The sequence below is a fragment of the Nansenia antarctica genome, assembly GCF_963989245.1.
Source record: "Nansenia antarctica genome assembly, chromosome: 5".
NCBI classification, from domain to species: Eukaryota; Metazoa; Chordata; class Actinopteri; order Argentiniformes; family Microstomatidae; genus Nansenia; species Nansenia antarctica.
This window is the reverse complement of record NC_137690.1, coordinates 36,994,458-37,013,102: the sequence shown is the minus strand read 5'-3', so window position 1 is coordinate 37,013,102 and position 18,645 is coordinate 36,994,458. Positions and strand designations below refer to the sequence as shown.

Here is an 18,645-nt window from a genome sequence, read left to right as displayed (position 1 = left end):
TTCCTGTCTTTCTCCCTTGTCTCTATCAGGTAAAACAGACCCGTATGAGAGTGCGCCACACTCCAAAAAATTACCTTAAATAACCTCTTGAGATCCAGGTTCTATGACTGCTCTGCAACCACTCTTTCAAACGTCTCTGTCAATCAGGCCAGTTTTCCAGCCAATTGGGGCCAGTATAGCAACCCAGTTCTCGGGTGTGGGTGAGCTGAAAACTGGAATGAACCTCAGTGCTTGCGGGCGCACCCCTTGCAGAGAGCTGGCCTGGGTGGAACGGCTAGCAGAGCAGAGATCTTTGAGAGAGTGGTTGCAGACCGAGGGGCACAGACGATTGAGAAGAGACATAGAAGGCTCAGAACATGTTATATACTTCTAGCTGACAGCGTGTAATGACAACGACAACGACAAAATGCTTTGCGAACCTGGACTATGGGACTAGATGTTTTGTAAATGTAACCAAATTTACCGTAAGGACATTTTGCCATCAAGTATAGAAACAAATACACACACACACACACACACACACACACACAATAAGGGGCTCATTTTTATTTGCCGTCAGGATTTAGTAGTCTTTGTGTACCTCAGTAAAGCGCCATCCCTTTTATTGTAATTGTAAACTTATCCCCATGTATGTTTTAATTTTAAAGTGTGCATTGTTGTATTCTCTTCTTTTTTTTTTCTTTCTTTTTTTTTTTTACATTTCAACGATAGGTGCTACAATGACCAATTGCACTCAGAGACAGTCCCCAAAAAAACAATCACATTTTGTCCAGGAAGTTGTCAAGGGCTGGGATGCCCTCCTTGAGGCCTTTACGTTTGCGGGTCTCCGCAACCACCTGGTAGGGACGGCTGTTTTCATCAAAAGGGTCTCCTGGCAGGATCTGCCAGTGGTCAAATATACACTGAGGGAAGGCCTGGCCACCAGTGTTGGACCGCAAGTCCGCTGTGAAACCTGATGGGCAAAACAATTAAAATATTTATATGTGGTAATCTATTGTTTTGTGTTTATTTTCAACAGTTTTCGATATGGTGGTTCACTCTTATTTGTCTATTCTGTGCATGACATTTTGCTTGCAAGGTGCAATTATTCACCCAAAATTAGTGTTTTTGTATTTATTCAGCAGACAGCATTTATGGAATTAGATTTTGTTGTGGAAAAAAATGCATACTAAACAGAGCATATTACTAAATGATACAACTGTGGATGATGTGTGTGAACTTACCAAATGATTCATTGACAGGGAGGTATGCTTTCACTACAAAGATAGGTGTTCCAATTATCTGGGACTCCTCGAACACATGGCCTCTCTTCCTGTTCAGCACTCCATAGATTCCTCCCACAGCCTGCTCTGGACACTAAGACAGTTATAACAAAGAAAATATAGGCCTTTACCATGTGCACGTGAGAGGCTGTGTCATGTTGCACATCCATTCCATCCACATTCAACACACAAACACATGCACACCTACTACCTACCTACTGTACCCACCAACATTAGTTCAAGTGTTCAAGTTTGGAGTCTGCTGTTTTTGTGACCCATCTTCCATTTCAACCTCTGAGTCTGAAATGGAACTAGGCCCATATGGTACAAGGAGACTACACAGGCACATCCTGTCATTCCCATATATGGCATCTGAAAGCATGAGAGATGCTTTGCCATGTTCACTTTGATGCAAGTTGGACATTGTAATTGAATGAAGTTCAGTCAGAACACTGATGTATTGATCAATTTCATTGATGAGAATGTCATTTAAACTTGGCATAACTGGATGGTTCTGCTATGTATAGCTCCCTGCCTGGAGTTTATACAACTATAATATACAAATACCAATATGGCAGGGAGCCCAAGATTTATCAAACCCCGTAGGTAGGCTTAAAGAACGGCCGAGGCTAGTGGTGGTGGGTGGTACGACCAACAAATATTACTTCCATAGCCAGTGATCGTATTACACTGTTTAACTATGGTGGAGTGTTACAACTTGGCTGCTTTCAAGCCTTATCCCTTGAACATGTGATGGATGTTTTTGTGTAAGCTGTCATCTAAGGACAGCTGCATCGTTCCACTTAAAATGCTGAACTGTCTGAACTAACACAAGATTCATAACATTACAACACTACACTACTACAACATTAGCCTGGGTTACTTGGTATTTTGGATGTTTAGACTTGGCATAACACAAGTTAGTTCTACCAAGGACAGGAATGGTCATCACTCTATTCATTAAAAAGGGACAGCTGTGGATTATGGTGTGGTATTATGCCAAGTTAGGCCTCAATTAGTAGTTCTATTCTGTCATGAGAATCTGACCAGGGAATCAAATTGCTTTCGATCTGATCTGCGAAATCCCAAATTACTTGCGATAGCCCTGCCACATTGTCCTGCCCCCAGAGAATGACTGACAGGCCGGTAGAACATGAGAATGGGATCATTTGAATAATATATTCAAATATATTAGCCTATAAGCGTGTGTGTTTCATGCAATAGGCTACCATTATTGCATGAAATGGTCAACATTTGAATTTTGTCAGCTACGAAGTAGATGTGTTTACTAGAACATGGAAATGCAAACGCTAATCACATTATTGCATTTCAATTGTCATATTGACTCAAATAATGCAGGCAAAAGTGGAAAATGAAAATGCTATTGTGGGATTGCATAGTAATTTTCACTGTAGAATGAACTTTAGAATTTTGTCCGTTACAAAGCAGCGCATGATTTTGAAAATGAAATGTCAAATGGCTTTGCATTATCATTTTAATATAGCGAATGTGCATACCAGGTACATGAAAATGAAAATGCCAATCATATGATTGCATTTGATTTTGAATATTGACTGAAAGAATGCATGCAAAAGTGGAACATGCAATTGCAATCTCAAATGCATTAACATTTGAATGAAAGTCCACTATATGATTCCATAAAAAAAACAGCAACAAAAAGGATAAGGACAACAAGGAACACGGCTAAAACTGATGGCCTTCCTCAAGAGGAGGGCTTTTTAACAGTTTGTGGGGTACTCAGTTGGTCTGGGAGTACATTGCCGAGGTATGACAAGTTTGAGCTGTAGCTTACTGTATGCTTCACAAACTTCAAATCATATTTAGGATCACTGCATATTTTCATGTAGATGAGTGCATTACAAGAATTAGGATTTCAAAGTCCTAATGAACCTGTAGATTTATTGTGTGCAAAACAATGCCGTCACACATTGTATAGTCACTACGAATGAACATATCACATAGCCTTAATAACAAAGCCTGTTGCCCACTATTGGTATATAATAGCATATTGTAGTCTATAAATAAAACTTGTGTGCTTTTGATTTCCTGGCAAAACAACGTAGCACCCTTGAAAACCTTGAATTGAATTGAATTGAATTGAATTCTAACGTGCTGCAGAGTGCAGAACTTGTCTGACGTGCTGCAGAGTGCTACACTTTAACTTGTATGCAGTAGGTGAAATGAAACCTTGAGCATTCTGCACAACAACCCCCCCCTACATCCCCTCCATACCTCCATACCAGGCACATGCCGTGAGCTTTTAGATTGGGTAAGCATAAGATATAGAAATACACATAATTACACATACACGCTATCAGTGAACGCAGTTTCAAGGAAATGCAATTTTGATGCCCTAGAACCCGCTAATAAACTGTAGTTTCACTTTGTGATCAGATTACCAAAAACAAAAAAAACAGTTGCCAGTTTCGACTATATCAGGGGTGCTCATTGTTCAATCTTTTTCGAACCAAGATCTTTTCAAGTAGCCAGCCTGCTGAAATCTACAAGTCCAGTTTCAACATCACAAACGCACACACGCACAACACAGACACACACCGTTTCCATCCTCCATAGTAAACTCACAACACACTTTCTTTTCACACTTTGTCACACAGGCACTTGACATCACACATCACCAGCCTCGCGAATCATATAAATCATATAAACCGCTCATACCAGGCTTGCTGGAACCCCGTAGCGACTCTCCCTTTCTGGGTGTGAAGATCGGTGAGCGGGCGGCCGGGCGGCATTTAGCCAGTAGTTCTGTTTTTCCAGTCCAGTCCAGTCTACGAAATCCCTTTAGGTCGCTGACAGTAATGTCCATATTCACAAAATCAAGCAAGTTATCCTTATTGATTATTATTATTTAGATCGTTTGAGCTAGCTGGCATAAGCCATTCTGCCGGGCGAGAGGTGAAATGTTAAGTGAACTTGAAAGTGATAAGAGCCAATCAGTAGCTCTTATCGGAATGAAAGAACTACTGATTGGCTGTAAGCATGCTTACCCTGGCCACATTAAACAGCGGGCTGAGGCATCGGAAAAAAATAAAAAATAAATGTTCACGCATTCGAATGTACGCGAGGGAAAGCAGAGAGAGAAGTGCTTATAATGTAACGCAATGCAAGCAGAGTAGGAAGTGCTTACTCCTGCAGGTGGCGCTAAAAATGCAACGTCAAAATGAATGACTCCTGCTGCCCTGGGACCTAAAATACGACTCTTTTAATGAAAACAAACAAACGGTTACATGCACTTTTATTTTAATATTTTCAGTCCTTTTTTATTTTTTCGTTGGGTAAGCACTGCTTACTCTGCTTATATGGACGGCACGTCCTTGCTCCATACCCCCCCTACATCCCCTCCATACCTCCGTACCTACATACCTCCATACCTCCATACCCCCCCTACATCCCCTCCATACCTCCATACCTCCATACCCCCCCTACATCCCCTCCATACCTCCATACCTACATATCCCCCCTACATCCCCTCCATACCTCCATACCCCCCCTACATCCCCGCCCTGCTGGTAAACTACACATCACCTGTGTGGTGGAGGACATTGACTACAGTAACATTGATGAATAAAAGACAACCCTGAGAACAGAAGACCAGATCTGGAGGAAACGAGGCATGAGGACATATCTCAGCCCCAGGAGTTCCATCGGCTCATGGAATGTCAGGAGCATGTATGCTGGAGAAAAGACCGCAACTGTTATGTATTGAAGTGTTATTTTTGAGCTGTGAACCACCGTAGTTGGAGTGATGAAAAGCGATGTTGGAGAAGACGTGAGGAGATACAAGATACAGTGGCCTGCGAAAGCCATGGGACAGTGAAGCATTGTTTTTTATGACCCAAAAAATACTGCCATAGCAACTAGGTTTTCATTTTTTTTAAATGCAACGTTCTACAATGGTCATGTCAATTTCCAGATTTAAATCCATGCATTTCATTTGCTGAAGAGGGAACTTAGGGCAAAAGGACACAAGTACTTTATTTAGAAGAAAAAAACAATACTTTTGGAGCCTTGAAATAGGCTGTTTAGGTATGTTTAAAAAAGGTTGTACTTTCTAAATGGTATGGGCCATGGCATTCTTGGGCTCCAGTCCCAGGGCCTGGGTTGGGTCAGGCTTGAACACTCAGGCCTGTTTAAAGCTCTGGTGCTGGATCAGAAAACCATCTACTGCTGAAGTACAGCTCATCCATGAGGAGGCAGAGTGAAGCTCAACATACAGCAGCTTCAAGACATAGGGACAGCTGAACTATATATCATATCACACTACAGAACAGCTTCCAGGCAGCTTGCAGATAACCTATCCTGCAGACCATCCTTGGATGAGAGCTGGATGAACATCAAGTCTATCTGGAATAGGGTTAGGGTTAGGGTTAGGGATGGGACGAAATATCGTATGGCGATATATCGCGATACAAAAACGTGACGATACGCATCGTGTTGCAGAAAAATGGATCGCGAAATAAACTGTGTTTTATTTAAAATTAGCTACACTTCTTGGGGAGGCGTCCGTAATAAAGAGGAATTATTACGGACGTAGACACCAAACATCTGACAAGCAGGCTAAAATATCTGCGTTAAACGCACCCAACCAGAATCTGGCGAGTGGCAAGCCCATAGGCTCGTTGGTAACATTAGTCCGCCAATCTCCACACTTCGGTCTGCGCTGTGCCAGCGCTGGAGAATAATACAAGATTTTGCGTGAGTGTTCGTGCGCGACACGAGAGAGTTTTTGCCTGGTGATATGTCTGCAGATGGAAAGTAAGAAAGTTGAAACGTTAGCAAGTGTGTGACTATAATTCCATGGTGTAAATAGTCAAAGAACTAGCAAGCTAGCTAGTTAGCTCCGAGGTGATGAGATGAGCTAGTCTCCTTGCACACTTGCCAGCTAAAGAGCTAACTGGATGCACTTTATTATTTTACTTAAAGTAGATATGCAATCTTTCTTATTCTGCTAGAATTGGGCTTTATGGTAATAGCATAATGGCATATTTTTAAAAAAGAATCAGGTGAGAGAGTAAAGTCAAAATGACATTATCTGACTGCATTGCCCACAGCAATCCAATATTCAATTATAATGATATTATAAATTGATATGGATCAATGTATACCTCTTATTAGATTATAAATACTCTGGTTGTTATGTTTGCCTTTTGGTTGACAGCAAAAGAGGGAGAGAGGAGGATAGAGAGGGAGAGAAGAAGAGAGAGCAGGATGGTGTCGGCACACCAGAGAGAGAGACAGCAAGAACCAGGTGAGAAAGTGGACAGGTAGTCAAGACCACATAAGTAAGTAGCCTTGAGAACCGATGGTTCTCGAGCCTAATGGCCCATAGGGCAGGAGCCTATCTCCTACACCCCCTGGACATGACGCTGGCCACCCCCAAGGCAGCAAACCTAGGGGAAACACTGATCTTGTTTTATTTATGATATCGTATCGTGACTGTATCGTATCGTGAAGCCCTGTATCAAGAGGTGCATCATATCGTGAGTTGAGTGTATCGTCCCATCCCTAATCTGGAAGGATACATGTGAGGTAACAGTCGACAGAAGAAAAAAAATCAAATCACTGGCTCTTGAACAGATGCAAAACAAGAGCAACCAAAGAAACGGCACACAAGGAATACCAAGTGGCCAACAGAGAGGTGAAGAAGAAGAGGGAACTTAGGGCAAAAGTGTCCGAAGAGACAAAAGACAATACAGAGAGGACGTAAAACAGCAGTGGGTCAAAACAACCTTCAAAAACTAGATGATATTACAAAGACACTCACAGGAAAATTCAAACAAACACATATAAAAGACTAAGATGAAGACTACCAATCACAAAAGAAGAACAGCAGAGATGGACAGAGCACTGATTTGATAAAAAAAAAGAAAAAAAAAGAAAAAAGATTAACAGTAGAGGAACTGTACAGAGGGAAAGTGGGGTGTGAAGAGGTCTTTAGGAAGGACAGTCAAGATGTCGCCTGAAGAGATGGGTCTCCAGTCTACGGCGGAAGATAGGTAGTGACTCTGCAATCCTGAAAGCAGTGGGAAGCTCATTCCGCCACCGGTGTGCGAAGACAATGAAAAGCCATGAATCTGTCATGGATGCGACTACTGTGTTTGCAGGAATTCCCCAACATTTTTGGACAAGAGACTCTAAACGGGCCTTGAGGTTACATTATTAGTTGCCATTGGGTGTGCTGTGTTTTGTTGGTTGCTTTTGTCTTTGCAGGTGAACTGGAATGGTGACGACGACTTGGTATAATGGTGACTGAGACTTGTGTAACGGTGGCTTTTCTCCGTAATCTCCCGAACGGCACGGACGCTCAGACCGCGCCGTACTGAGTAGGACAGCGCCTCGCTCAACACTCGCCACCCCATCTCTCCTTCGGATCCAAGCATGCTGTGCTGTCTCCGCCCGAGAGACGACAGCAGCTGCTGTGAATGCTGACGAGCGAAGCCGGCTGATCCCTGCCACATAAAGATCGAGGCTTCCCGACATCGCCTGCTAACCCTTAAAAAGGGGTCATGATTCCTGAACTACACTGCTGTGAGTCTTCCAATACTCCATAGTCAGTCCACTGAGCTGTCCTTTTTCTTTTAGACCACCTACCCAGCCCGTGCTACTGGTTCTGGTGTTGATGCAAGTATCCTTCTGTCCTTCGGGGAACCGCCTGCTTAGCCTACAGCCTGCTATTAACTCAGTATGTCCAACTCACTGCAGCAGTAGCAGGAGAGATCAGGGGACTCTGGGCCATGAGTTGGAAACTCACAGACGTTTTAATTCAACTTTGGTCTTAAAACTATTGTTGTTATGTTTCTGAAATTATTGCCATTATTGTGTTGATTTATTAGATCTACAATTCCTTTAGGAAAATTCTAGGGCCAGACACTTATGTCCATTAGATGTGGTTAGCCTACTCTGTACTTAGTAAGAGCCTGCATTTCTAGCCTTAAACCTCGGATTTACCTGTGTGCAAGGATGTCACTTTGTCTATATTGACCGTGAAGTGTGCAGTAGTCATTTTCTTTAGCACCATAGAAGTGTATTCTTTTTTATTTTTCTAATCTGCATTGTTGTGGTACTTGGGGATTCAAAGAATGGGGATTTGAGAGAGGTGTGAAGAGGTCCCTCTCGCTGCATCCTCGTAGAGGATCCTAAGGGGGAAGAATGGAATGATCGGGTTTGGGGACTGACCATTGCTTGCAAGCAAAGTTGTTCCCTTTACCACTGAGTAGGCGAGCACCAGGGTCTTGAATCTGATGCGAGTTGCTACCAGGAGCCAGTGAAGGGTACAGAGGGGGGGGCGACATTTGGGGAAATTGAACACCAGACAGGCAGCAGCATTCTGAATGAGCTGCAGGTCTGATGGCGGAGGCGGGGAGCCTGGCCAGGAGTTCATTGCAGTAGTTAAGGCAGGAGATGACAAATGCCTGGACCAAGAGTTGTGCTACTTCTCTCGTGAGGAATGGACGTACCCTTCGGATGTTGTAGAGGAAGAATCTACAGGAGTGCACTGTTGTTGTGATGTTCGCCGCACAGGACAAGTTGTCATGGAGCACCCCAAGATTCTTGGCTGTCTGAGAGGTCACAGTGCAGTTCTCGACTGTGATGGAAAAGTCTTAGAGAGGGCAGGCTTTCCCAGGGAGGACCAGGTATCAGTTCATTTATAAATCTATCATTCACTCACTACTGAACATTTCCAACAGCATATGCAATCTACGCACCAGCAAATTCATCACTCTGGTGAGCACCTCCTTTGGCCGTCACTCTTTCCAGTTTGCTGTCCCCTACTGACTGGAATGAGTTGCAAAAGACACTAAAACTCAACACCTTCATCTCGTTACCCTCTTTAAAAACTCATTACTAGAAATAGTCTCTGATCACTGCACCTGCTTTTATATACTGTTTTATATACTGTACTGTATATATTGTAATATTGTATGTGTTAGGGTGTTTTTAAATTGACCTTTGTTGTTTTTGTACTCGTGTTTCATATTGTATATACTGTGTTGTACTGACTTGCCTCTGTTTGGCCAGGTCGTCATTGGAAATGAAACTCGGTTCTCAATGACCTACCTGGTTAAATAAAGGTTAAATAAAGGTTAAATAAAAAATAAATAAGTAGGAAGAGTAGCTCAGTTGTTCAAGGTTGAGCTTGAGGTAGTGGGCTGGAACATCAAAGCAGAAATGTCTGCAAGACACGCAGACATATTATGTTGCCACCTGTGTGTCAGAGGGGGGAATCACCAACTACTGGTGCAAATAAATGACTGACCTGACACTCCAGCCCAGCAGGTGGCAGTGAATCACCAACATTTGATTTACACCTACTCAAATCACAGAAGAAAGTAGACTAGATGGCGCTCCCCATATCATCTCAGTTAATATGTAGGAGAGTGGGCACTCTAGTGGTTCTAACCCACCTGGATCTCCACCAGGTAGACAGGCTCCATGAGTCTGGGCTGGGCGGTGAGCATAGCGGCGTTAAGCACACGGCGGGCTGTGGGGATGATCTGACCACCCCCTCTGTGGATGGCGTCTGCGTGCAGCGTCACATCATGGATGTCGAAACGCACCGCCCTCATGTTCTCCTCGGACAGGGAACCCTAGCAAATGAAGACAACAAAATCACAAACACATTTTAATTGTTTTAAGACTTTTGAATGGTGGGTAAAACACTTTTAACCTTTATTGTTTGATAGGTGTCCAGTGAAATTGGGTTAGGGTGCAACAATGTATCTATTCACCATTTTACTGCGACAGGTGCCAGTCTCATAATTTTATCTCATGGCTTCAGCACATTGATGTGGGAAAGAGATGTAGGCTATACGCTTCCCACTAGGTTTTGATGAAGAAGATGGTCTGGTATTATTAATCAACTTCAAACTGTTATGGTATGATAGGGTCTAACTTTTAAATTGTTCTGGTGTAAGGCCTAACTTTTAGATTGTTATGGTATAAGGCCTAACTTTTAGATTGTTATGGTATGTGTAACCACCATACACCCATTCTATTTGAGGGGTCACAAAGTGAGTGCATTTTCCACCTGAAACTGCTTTTTCCTCAAGCCATAATCATTATGCCTACATTTATGGCAACAATAGCTAGCTAGTGCCAACTCTATATTATTGCTCGGTGGCTAGAATTACAGAGTGTGCCCCCTCCCCCAAATACCACAGACAGATCTTTTAAATAAATAATTTTAAAAATGTGGGCTTAAACATTAAGTTCAGTAATGAATTTAACATTAGACACATTTTAAAACAAGAAAAATCATGCCTTTATGCCCCCTATGGCATGACGCCTCTGCAAATAATTAGACATGTTCATGAATATCCCCATGTGGAGAGGTTAACATGTGTGGAGTAGCTCATTATCTACGACTACAACAAAAAAGACAACTTGATGATGTGTGTGTGTGTGTACTGCTTACTTTAATAGGCTATTATTGAAAGTTTCCGAAAGGTCTTTGTCCCTCTAGCATAGAACAGAAGCAATATAAGATACAGTATTTGTTTCTCCAGGTGAGAGCAATCTCCAGGTGAGCCAGTGTGTGATAGCACCAGAGAACGGGCTTATAAATAAACAATATGGAAGAATGTGCCACTCTCCCATTGACATTGGTCTGCATAGTCTGTATATAGGCTAACATAGGCTTGTTGAGTCTCTTGGATTCATATGTCTTTGGCTCTAGCGTGGAAAAGAGGCTTAATACCCACCTCCTTAGTGGCCCACTGAAACCCTGCCACCATGCTGTCCTTGATCTCGTTCAGGTACTGAACCCCTTTGGTGATATCCACCAGGATGTTGGGTCCAGTCCCATCGGGCCCGAAGCACCAGATCTTGCGGACCTCTGAGACGTCCCACTCGTACTTCTCTGCCAGGTAGCGGGCCCTCTGCTTGAGCTCCTGTCTGGCGGTCACCTCTCCTTTGTCAATGTCCTCGGCCAGTCCGTCTGGGAACGGACGGGCCTTCACGAACAGCCGGTTGTGCTTGTTGGGGGACTTGGACAGGCAGACCTGGTCCGAGTCCTCGCTCACTGTCTCACGATACGACACCACTGGGTCTGATTTCTGTGAGGGGGGACAGTAACAGGAGATGGCTGTTTTGTGGATGGAAATTGGCATGGAAATGTGGTTTTGTAACTGAATGCTCTTTTCTGGGCATTCTCTTTTCCATTAGATATCGAGGCATCTGAGTTTGCCCATTATTATTATTATTATTATTATTATTATTATTATCGCACCTTAATTATACTGGTCAATGAAGGCCTAAGAGCAGAGCACAAAGGGCTGATATAGCCTGTTCACTATAATGACTGGAATATGTGTCTGCAATTCATTGGATTCTCACCTTTAAGGGAATACCGGCGTGGTCCTCCTCTAGATCCTTCAGGCAGATCTCCAGATGCAGCTCTCCTGCGCCAGCAACAATGTGCTCTCCTGATTCCTCAATAATGCACTGCCAGACACAAGGACGACCATGTCAGAGAGAGCTACACATCAACCAACCATGTTACTACAGCTACATAAAACAACCATGTATGTCTTCCATCTTGAACAAAGAGAAAAAGTAGATCTTAGACTATTCACAGATCTTTTTTACTCCTACAATACATACTGCTTCTTTTTTTTATAGGAAAGTAAGTTTGTTGGAAATCTGCCACCACAGCGAGAGACCCTAACCCTAACCACCACAGCGACTCCAACAATTCAGTTAGAAGTTCCAAACAACAACATCTTCCATAATAATAATACAAGCCCCTGAAACTGTCGGTGTCGGACATTAGCTGTTGTTGTTTCTGCATGCACATATGAAAGACAAAAATCCACAACAGTGTTCGTAAATTAAATATTTCTTTCAAAGGATCTCATTCCCTGATCACAACCAATTAAACAGTCATTACAACTATGAGGAAGCTTTTAGACATATGTTACATATGTATATGTGTATATATGTTATATGTATATAGACATACTGTATGTTACATATGTATATGTGTATATATGTTATATGTATATAGACATATGTTACATATGTATATGTGTATATATGTTATATGTATATAGACATATGTTATATATGTATATGTGTATATATGTTATATGTATATATACATATGTTATATATGTATGTGTGTATATGTTATATGTATATAGACATATGTTATATATGTATATGTGTATATATGTTATATGTATATATATGTTATATATGTATGTGTGTATATATGTTATATGTATATATATGTTATATATGTATGTGTGTATATATGTTATATGTATATATAGGGTGTTGCACTGCAGAGACAGGACAGACAAGAGGGACCGAAAGCCGGGTTGAAAACCACAGTGCCGATGGACCCAATGTTGCTGAAGGCAGGGAAGTAGAGGAGGAAGAAGGCCCTCTGGTGGAGGGTGAGCCCCCCTGTGAGCACCAAGGAGAAGTTCCCACCAATCCATTCAGAACTGAGCCAAGTCAAGTCGAGAGAAAGGAACCAGCCAGGAGAAGCAAGATCAAATGGCCAAAGGCAAACAAGGTGGAGGTATGGCACAAATGGAAGGACAACACTAAAGGCACCATCAAGGCACCATCAAGAGGGCACAACAGCGGCTATACACCCTGAGATGCCTCAAGAAACAACACAGCAAGAAGGAGATGCTGGTGGCCTTCTACCACGGCGCAGTGGAGAGCATCCTCACCTTCGGCATCTCCAACTGGTTCCACAGCTGCACGGCAGCGGAGAGAAGCGATCTACAGAGAGTCGTGAGAACAGCACAGAAGATCACCGGCGCCCCCCTCCCCTCTCTGGAGGAGCTGTACAAAACACGCTGTCTCAGGAGGGCCTCCAAGATCTCCAAGGACCCGACCCACCCTGGGCACGAACACTTTGTCAAGCTGCCCTCGAACAGGAGGTACAGGACCCCGGCCGCTAAGACAAACAGACTGAAGGACAGCTTCTACCACAGGGCCGTCAAGGCCCTGAATACAGAAAAGGCCTAAGTTCTGGGCCCAGGACAGTCCGGACGGATTGTATGGCAGCTAGTGCTGAGGCACAAACATGTACATTTTCAAGCCTGCAAACTGTGACACTTTAAAATAATGTGAAAAAATACTTTCTTGTGAAATATGACAACCCTAGTTGACTATCTGTGCAGTATAGTACAGTGGATTGTGTACATAGCCTCTATTGATGTAAACCAGCTCCTTACCTTCTTGTGATTTTATGCATCTATGCTTTTTCTAAAATGTGTTTCTTTTTCCTTTCCTAAACACCAGGGGAGCCTCCCCTCCTAAATTTCGTTGTTTGGTACCTGTACTGTAGCAATGACAAATAAAGTCTATCTATCTATCTATCTATCTATCTATCTATCTAAATTGGACACAGACCTGGTCAGGATATTGGAGGGGTCGTTGCGAGGAGGGGCAGAGTCCAGGCTTAACCTGTTTGGGGACATCCTATACCAGGAGTGCAAAGACTGGTTCGGCGAAGTCTCCAGCAAGCAGAGAACTGCCCGAGAGAGAAACGAAGGAGAGAAAAGGAGATTGGCCAGCTGGCGCAGAGACAACGACAACTCCGTAAGAACTGGAGGAAGGCAACTCAGGAGGAGAAAGAGGGCCTGAAAGCACTGTGGGAAGAGATCAGGCAGAGGCTGGCCAATCTGCGCAGATCTGAACGCATCCGTAAACGTAGGAAACGGAAAGAAAAAGAAAGAGCCAACTTCTTCAAAGACCCATTCAAGCAGACAGCTGCTGCAGGAGAAAAAGAGCGGGAAGCTGGAAATCACCAAGGAGCAGCTGGAGCAGCATGTCAGGAAACAGTTAAGCGATCCTGCAAGGGACGTCCCACTAGGAACACCTGGGTATGTGAATGAATGGACTTTATTGTCATTGCTACAGTACAGGTACCAAACAACGAAATTTACCTCGGCCCAAACTGCCAACATCCGAGTTCAACATCATGCCCCCCAAGCTCAGCGAAGTCAGACACGTTGTGGAGAAGGCAAGGTCTTCATCAGCACCGGGCCCCAATGGAGTACCCTACAAGCTCTATAAGAACTGCCCCAAAGTGCTAGAGCTGCTATGGTACCTTATGAGAACTGTTTGGAAAAAGCAATGTATTCCATCTGAGTGGCAAAGAGCAGTAGCGGTCTTCATCCCCAAGGAAGAGAACTCCAAAGACATTGGCCAATTCAGGAGCATCGCCCTGTTAAATGTGGAAGGGAAGAACTTCTTCTCTATACTGGCCAAAAGGATGACAAGCTACCTGATGGAAAATGGCTACATCGACACCAACTGCCAGAAGGCAGGAGTCCCAGGCTTCCCAGGTTGTGTAGAACACTCTGCAATGATCTGGGAACAGATCCAAAAGGCCAAGCGAGAGAAGACGTACCTGCATGTCATCTGGCTCGACCTCGCCAATGCCTATGGGTCAGTTCCACATCAGCTGATCAGCTATGCCATGGAGTTTTTCCACATGCCCTCCAGTATCAAGAACTTGGTAGCAAGCTATTTCAAGGATCTGCAGTTGTGCTTTACCCTTCAGGACTTCATCACCGGGTAGCGGCAGTTAGAAGTGGGAATTGCCATGGGGTGTGCCATTTCTCCCATTCTGTTTGTGGCAGCCTTCGATATCAACCTTATCGGAGCAAGACAAACTGTGGGAGGGATCAAACTACCATCCGGACAGAAGCTATCACCACTGAGGGGCTACATGGATGACATCACCAGCCTCCTTCAGACAGCACCATGTACATCCAGATTGCTGAAAAGGATGGACGAGCTAATGTCCTGGGCAAGAATGAAAATCAAGCCTGCCAAGTCCCGCAGCCTGTCTCTCAGGAGGGGAGTCAGAAACGACGGCACAATCTTCGTTGCAGGGGGCGAGAGAATCCCACTTTTGTCTGAGCATCCCATCAGAAGCCTGGGAAGACAGTACACAGCAGAGCTCTCCGACAAGCAAATGGGGAGAGCTGTATTGAAGCAGCTCTCAGAAGGCCTCGCAAGGATCGATCAAAGCCAACTTCCTGGGAAGTACAAGGTGTGGATCTACCAGTTCACGCTCTACAGGAGGATAATGTGGCCGCTGAAAATGAGTGAGATTCCCTCATTCACAACAGGCAAGATGGATGGGAAAGCCAATTAATTCATCCGAAAGTGGCTGGGGCTACCGAGGTGCCTCTCTGACACGGGCCTCTTCGGGAAGAATGCCTTGCAGCTGCCACTACAATCCATCAGTGGGGCTACAAGCAGGAAAAGACCAGGATGCTTCTGGAACTGAGAGAGTCAACCGACCAGTCAGTGAGAAACGCAGGCGTCAAGGTCTGTACTGGCCGGAAGTGGGATGCCCAAGCCGAGGTCGACCGAGCAGTCGGTCGGCTGCAACACCAATAAATAATCAGCAGGGTCCAGTCAGGAAGAGCAGGACTAGGCTGGGGAGAGGCACCACATTTTTGGTCTTAGGCAAACAGGAAAGAGAGAAAGGAGATGGTGGTGTCAGAGGTGACAAGGATGGAGGAAGAACGCTATAAGATCAAGGCGGTGTCCCAGAGCCGACAAGGAAGCAGGACAACCTGGGAGGGGGTTGTTGACCGAAAGATCAGTTGGTCAGACTTGTGGAAGATGCCTCAAGCAAGGCTCGGGTTCCTCATCAGGTCAACCTATGACACGCTTCCCTGTCCTCGGAACGTCCACCAGTGGTTCGGAAATGAGGAAGTCTGCCCACTCTGCAACACTCCCAATGCTACCCTCCGCCACATCCTGTCACGCTGTAAGATCGCGCTTTCGCAGGGGTGCTATAGATGGCGCCATGACCAGGTCCTGAGAAAGCTAGCCGAGGTGCTGGAGGGGCGCAGACAGGAAAGCAGGGAACACCACATCAACTTTGTCAGGGAGGGCGGGGGAAGAAGAAGCACCAGGCCAAGAGAAACACTAATGCTCTTTTCCTCTGACCAGGAGTGGAACATGAGAGTTGATCTTGGCAGGCAGCTCCAGTTCCCCAGCAAAATCACAACTCTCCGTCCTGACATAGTGGTGTGGTCCACCAAGGCAAAAGCTGCACTCCTCATCGAGCTCACAGTACCGTGGGCGGAGGGGATTGAGGCCGCTTTCGGACGGAAGAAGAACAAGTATTCAGATCTGGCTGTGGAGTGTAGGGAGGCTGGCTGGAGGACCACCATCTACCCAGTGGAGGTTGGATGCCGAGGCTTTGTGGGGCTGTCAACCACACGCCTACTGAGGGACACAGGCGTGACAGGAGGAAAGCTCAAGAAGGCAACGAAAGAGCTGGCTGAAGAGGCGGAGAAGGGCAGCTTTTGGCTGTGGCTGAGGAGGAGGGAAAAGTGTTAGGGAAAGAACATCTAACCCAGACTACAGCTGCAGGGGGTGACAGGGAGACGCCACCAGGAGACGTTCCAGGATTAAAGGAGCGAAACGTCGGTGAATGGTGGTTCCTGGCTGACAATCCTGCAGCTGATCCATGGGCACCGGAGGAGGTGCGTCAGGCAGCAATGCCCAGCAGGTTATTCCAGCTACCTGTGCAATCACTGTATATACACCTCGTTCCAAATTATTATGCAAATTATATTTTTCTCAGATTTTCCTAAATAGTCGATGCAAATGACAATCAGTATAATTTTCAAGTCATCAACCGTTAGAGTATAATTCAAATTTTATTGAACAAACCTCCCAATGATAACAGTATTTTTTTTTTAAATAAAAAAACTCAAAATGCACTGTTCCAAATTATTATGCACAACAGAGTTTCAAAACATTGTATAGGTTGTAAAGAACTAAACATTGTAATTTGATGAATTTAGGGTTAGGAGGTCATATTAGGAGGTAATATTTACTGAAATCAAAAGCTATTTCAAACAAAAACATCTTAACAGGTCAAGTTACATGTTAACATAGGACCCCTTCTTTGATATCACCTTCACAATTCTTGCATCCATTGAACTTGTGAGTTTTTGGACAGTTTCTGCTTGAATTTCTTTGCAGGATGCCAGAATAGCCTCCCAGAGCTGCTGTTTTGATGTGAACTGCCTCCCACCCTCATATACTGTATATTTTGCTTGAGGATGCTCCAAAGGTTCTCAATAGGGTTGAGGTCAGGGGAAAATGGGGGCCAATGACAGCCAATGACACAGAGGTATTCTCAATATTGAGAGCTCTCTTATGCCTGCACAATTGATCAGAACACAGCTAATAAACCAGAAACACCGGTCAAGCCAATTTGCACATCACTTTTGGGTACCCTGAAATAGCATGACTATGAGTAGAGTTTATGTACACAAAATGTACACAAATACCAGCAAATAAAAGCTGAGAATCAATTTCAATGAAGAAAACATGCTTCACTGTCCCATTACTTATGCAGGGCACTGTATTTGTCCTCATAAATGTGTTGACCCCATTAGTGTTTCAGTTTGACCAATTCTGAATTGTTTATCCTTTGAAATCAGCCAGTAAATGTCAACCCCTGACAGTTCCCTTTTGCATCTGTTGCCCTCATACGCCCATGCCCATGAACCATGGGTCAGACTCATACCTGGACCATGGGTCAGACTCATACCTGGACCATGGGTCAGACCCATACCTGGACCATGGGTCAGACTCATACCTGGACCATGGGTCAGACTCATACCTGAACCATGGGGTCCGACTTGGCCAGGCGTTTGAGGCCCTCCACCAGCTTGGGGAGGTCAGCTGGGTTTTTAGCCTCCACGGCCACCCTCACCACAGGGCTGACGCTGAACTTCATCACCCTCAGGTTGTGAGCGTGCTCAAATGTGGTGATGGTCCCCGTCTTCACCAGGTACTGGTCAACACCGACCAAACCCACGATGTTCCCGCAGGGCACGTCCTCGATGGGCTCCACGTAACGCCCCATCATCAGGATGGTTCTGCGCAACAAATAATGATTAGAAACACTTTTGGATTAGACACTGACGAAAACATACATTGCTATGTTGCAACCTTAGCATGGAAACATTCAGACATTATTTACGTAATATCTCAGAGAGATTTTTTAGAGATTTTTTAAAGATAAGACAGCAGATAAATTGTGCCAAAGTGTTCGGTAGCTGCACTTCACAAACCTCTGGATGGGTTTGATGTACAGGTCCTCCTTCTTCCCAGGTGTGTAATTTGGGCCCATGATGCGTACTTTACCCCCTGTGGCCACGATGCCGGAGAAGACACGTCCAAAAGCATAGAATCGACCCTTGTCAGTGGTGGGTACCATTTTGGAGATGTACATCATCAGTGGAGCTTTGGGGTCGCAGTTTTTGATACCTGTATAGGATTAAGAGCAAGTTGGCTGAGGACATGCTTGAATAAGAAAGGTGAGAACACAGAACCT

General features: G+C 44.5%; 1 protein-coding gene across 1 annotated transcript in view; it reads right to left on the bottom strand.

Moving 5' to 3' along the window:
* Nucleotides 1-725: 725 nt before the first annotated feature.
* eef2l2 (eukaryotic translation elongation factor 2, like 2) overlaps nt 726-18,645 on the bottom strand; it is a gene marked incomplete at its 5' end in the record, with an annotated part of 32,666 nt that continues 14,746 nt past the window's right edge. Inside the window, 7 exons of the mRNA XM_080531601.1 lie at nt 726-952; nt 1,224-1,356; nt 9,707-9,889; nt 11,003-11,356; nt 11,637-11,744; nt 17,929-18,187; nt 18,383-18,578. Of these exons, the coding sequence (XP_080387727.1) occupies nt 759-952; nt 1,224-1,356; nt 9,707-9,889; nt 11,003-11,356; nt 11,637-11,744; nt 17,929-18,187; nt 18,383-18,578 (1,427 nt within the window). The 3' untranslated portion in view covers nt 726-758. The remainder of the gene's footprint in view (nt 953-1,223; nt 1,357-9,706; nt 9,890-11,002; nt 11,357-11,636; nt 11,745-17,928; nt 18,188-18,382; nt 18,579-18,645) is intronic.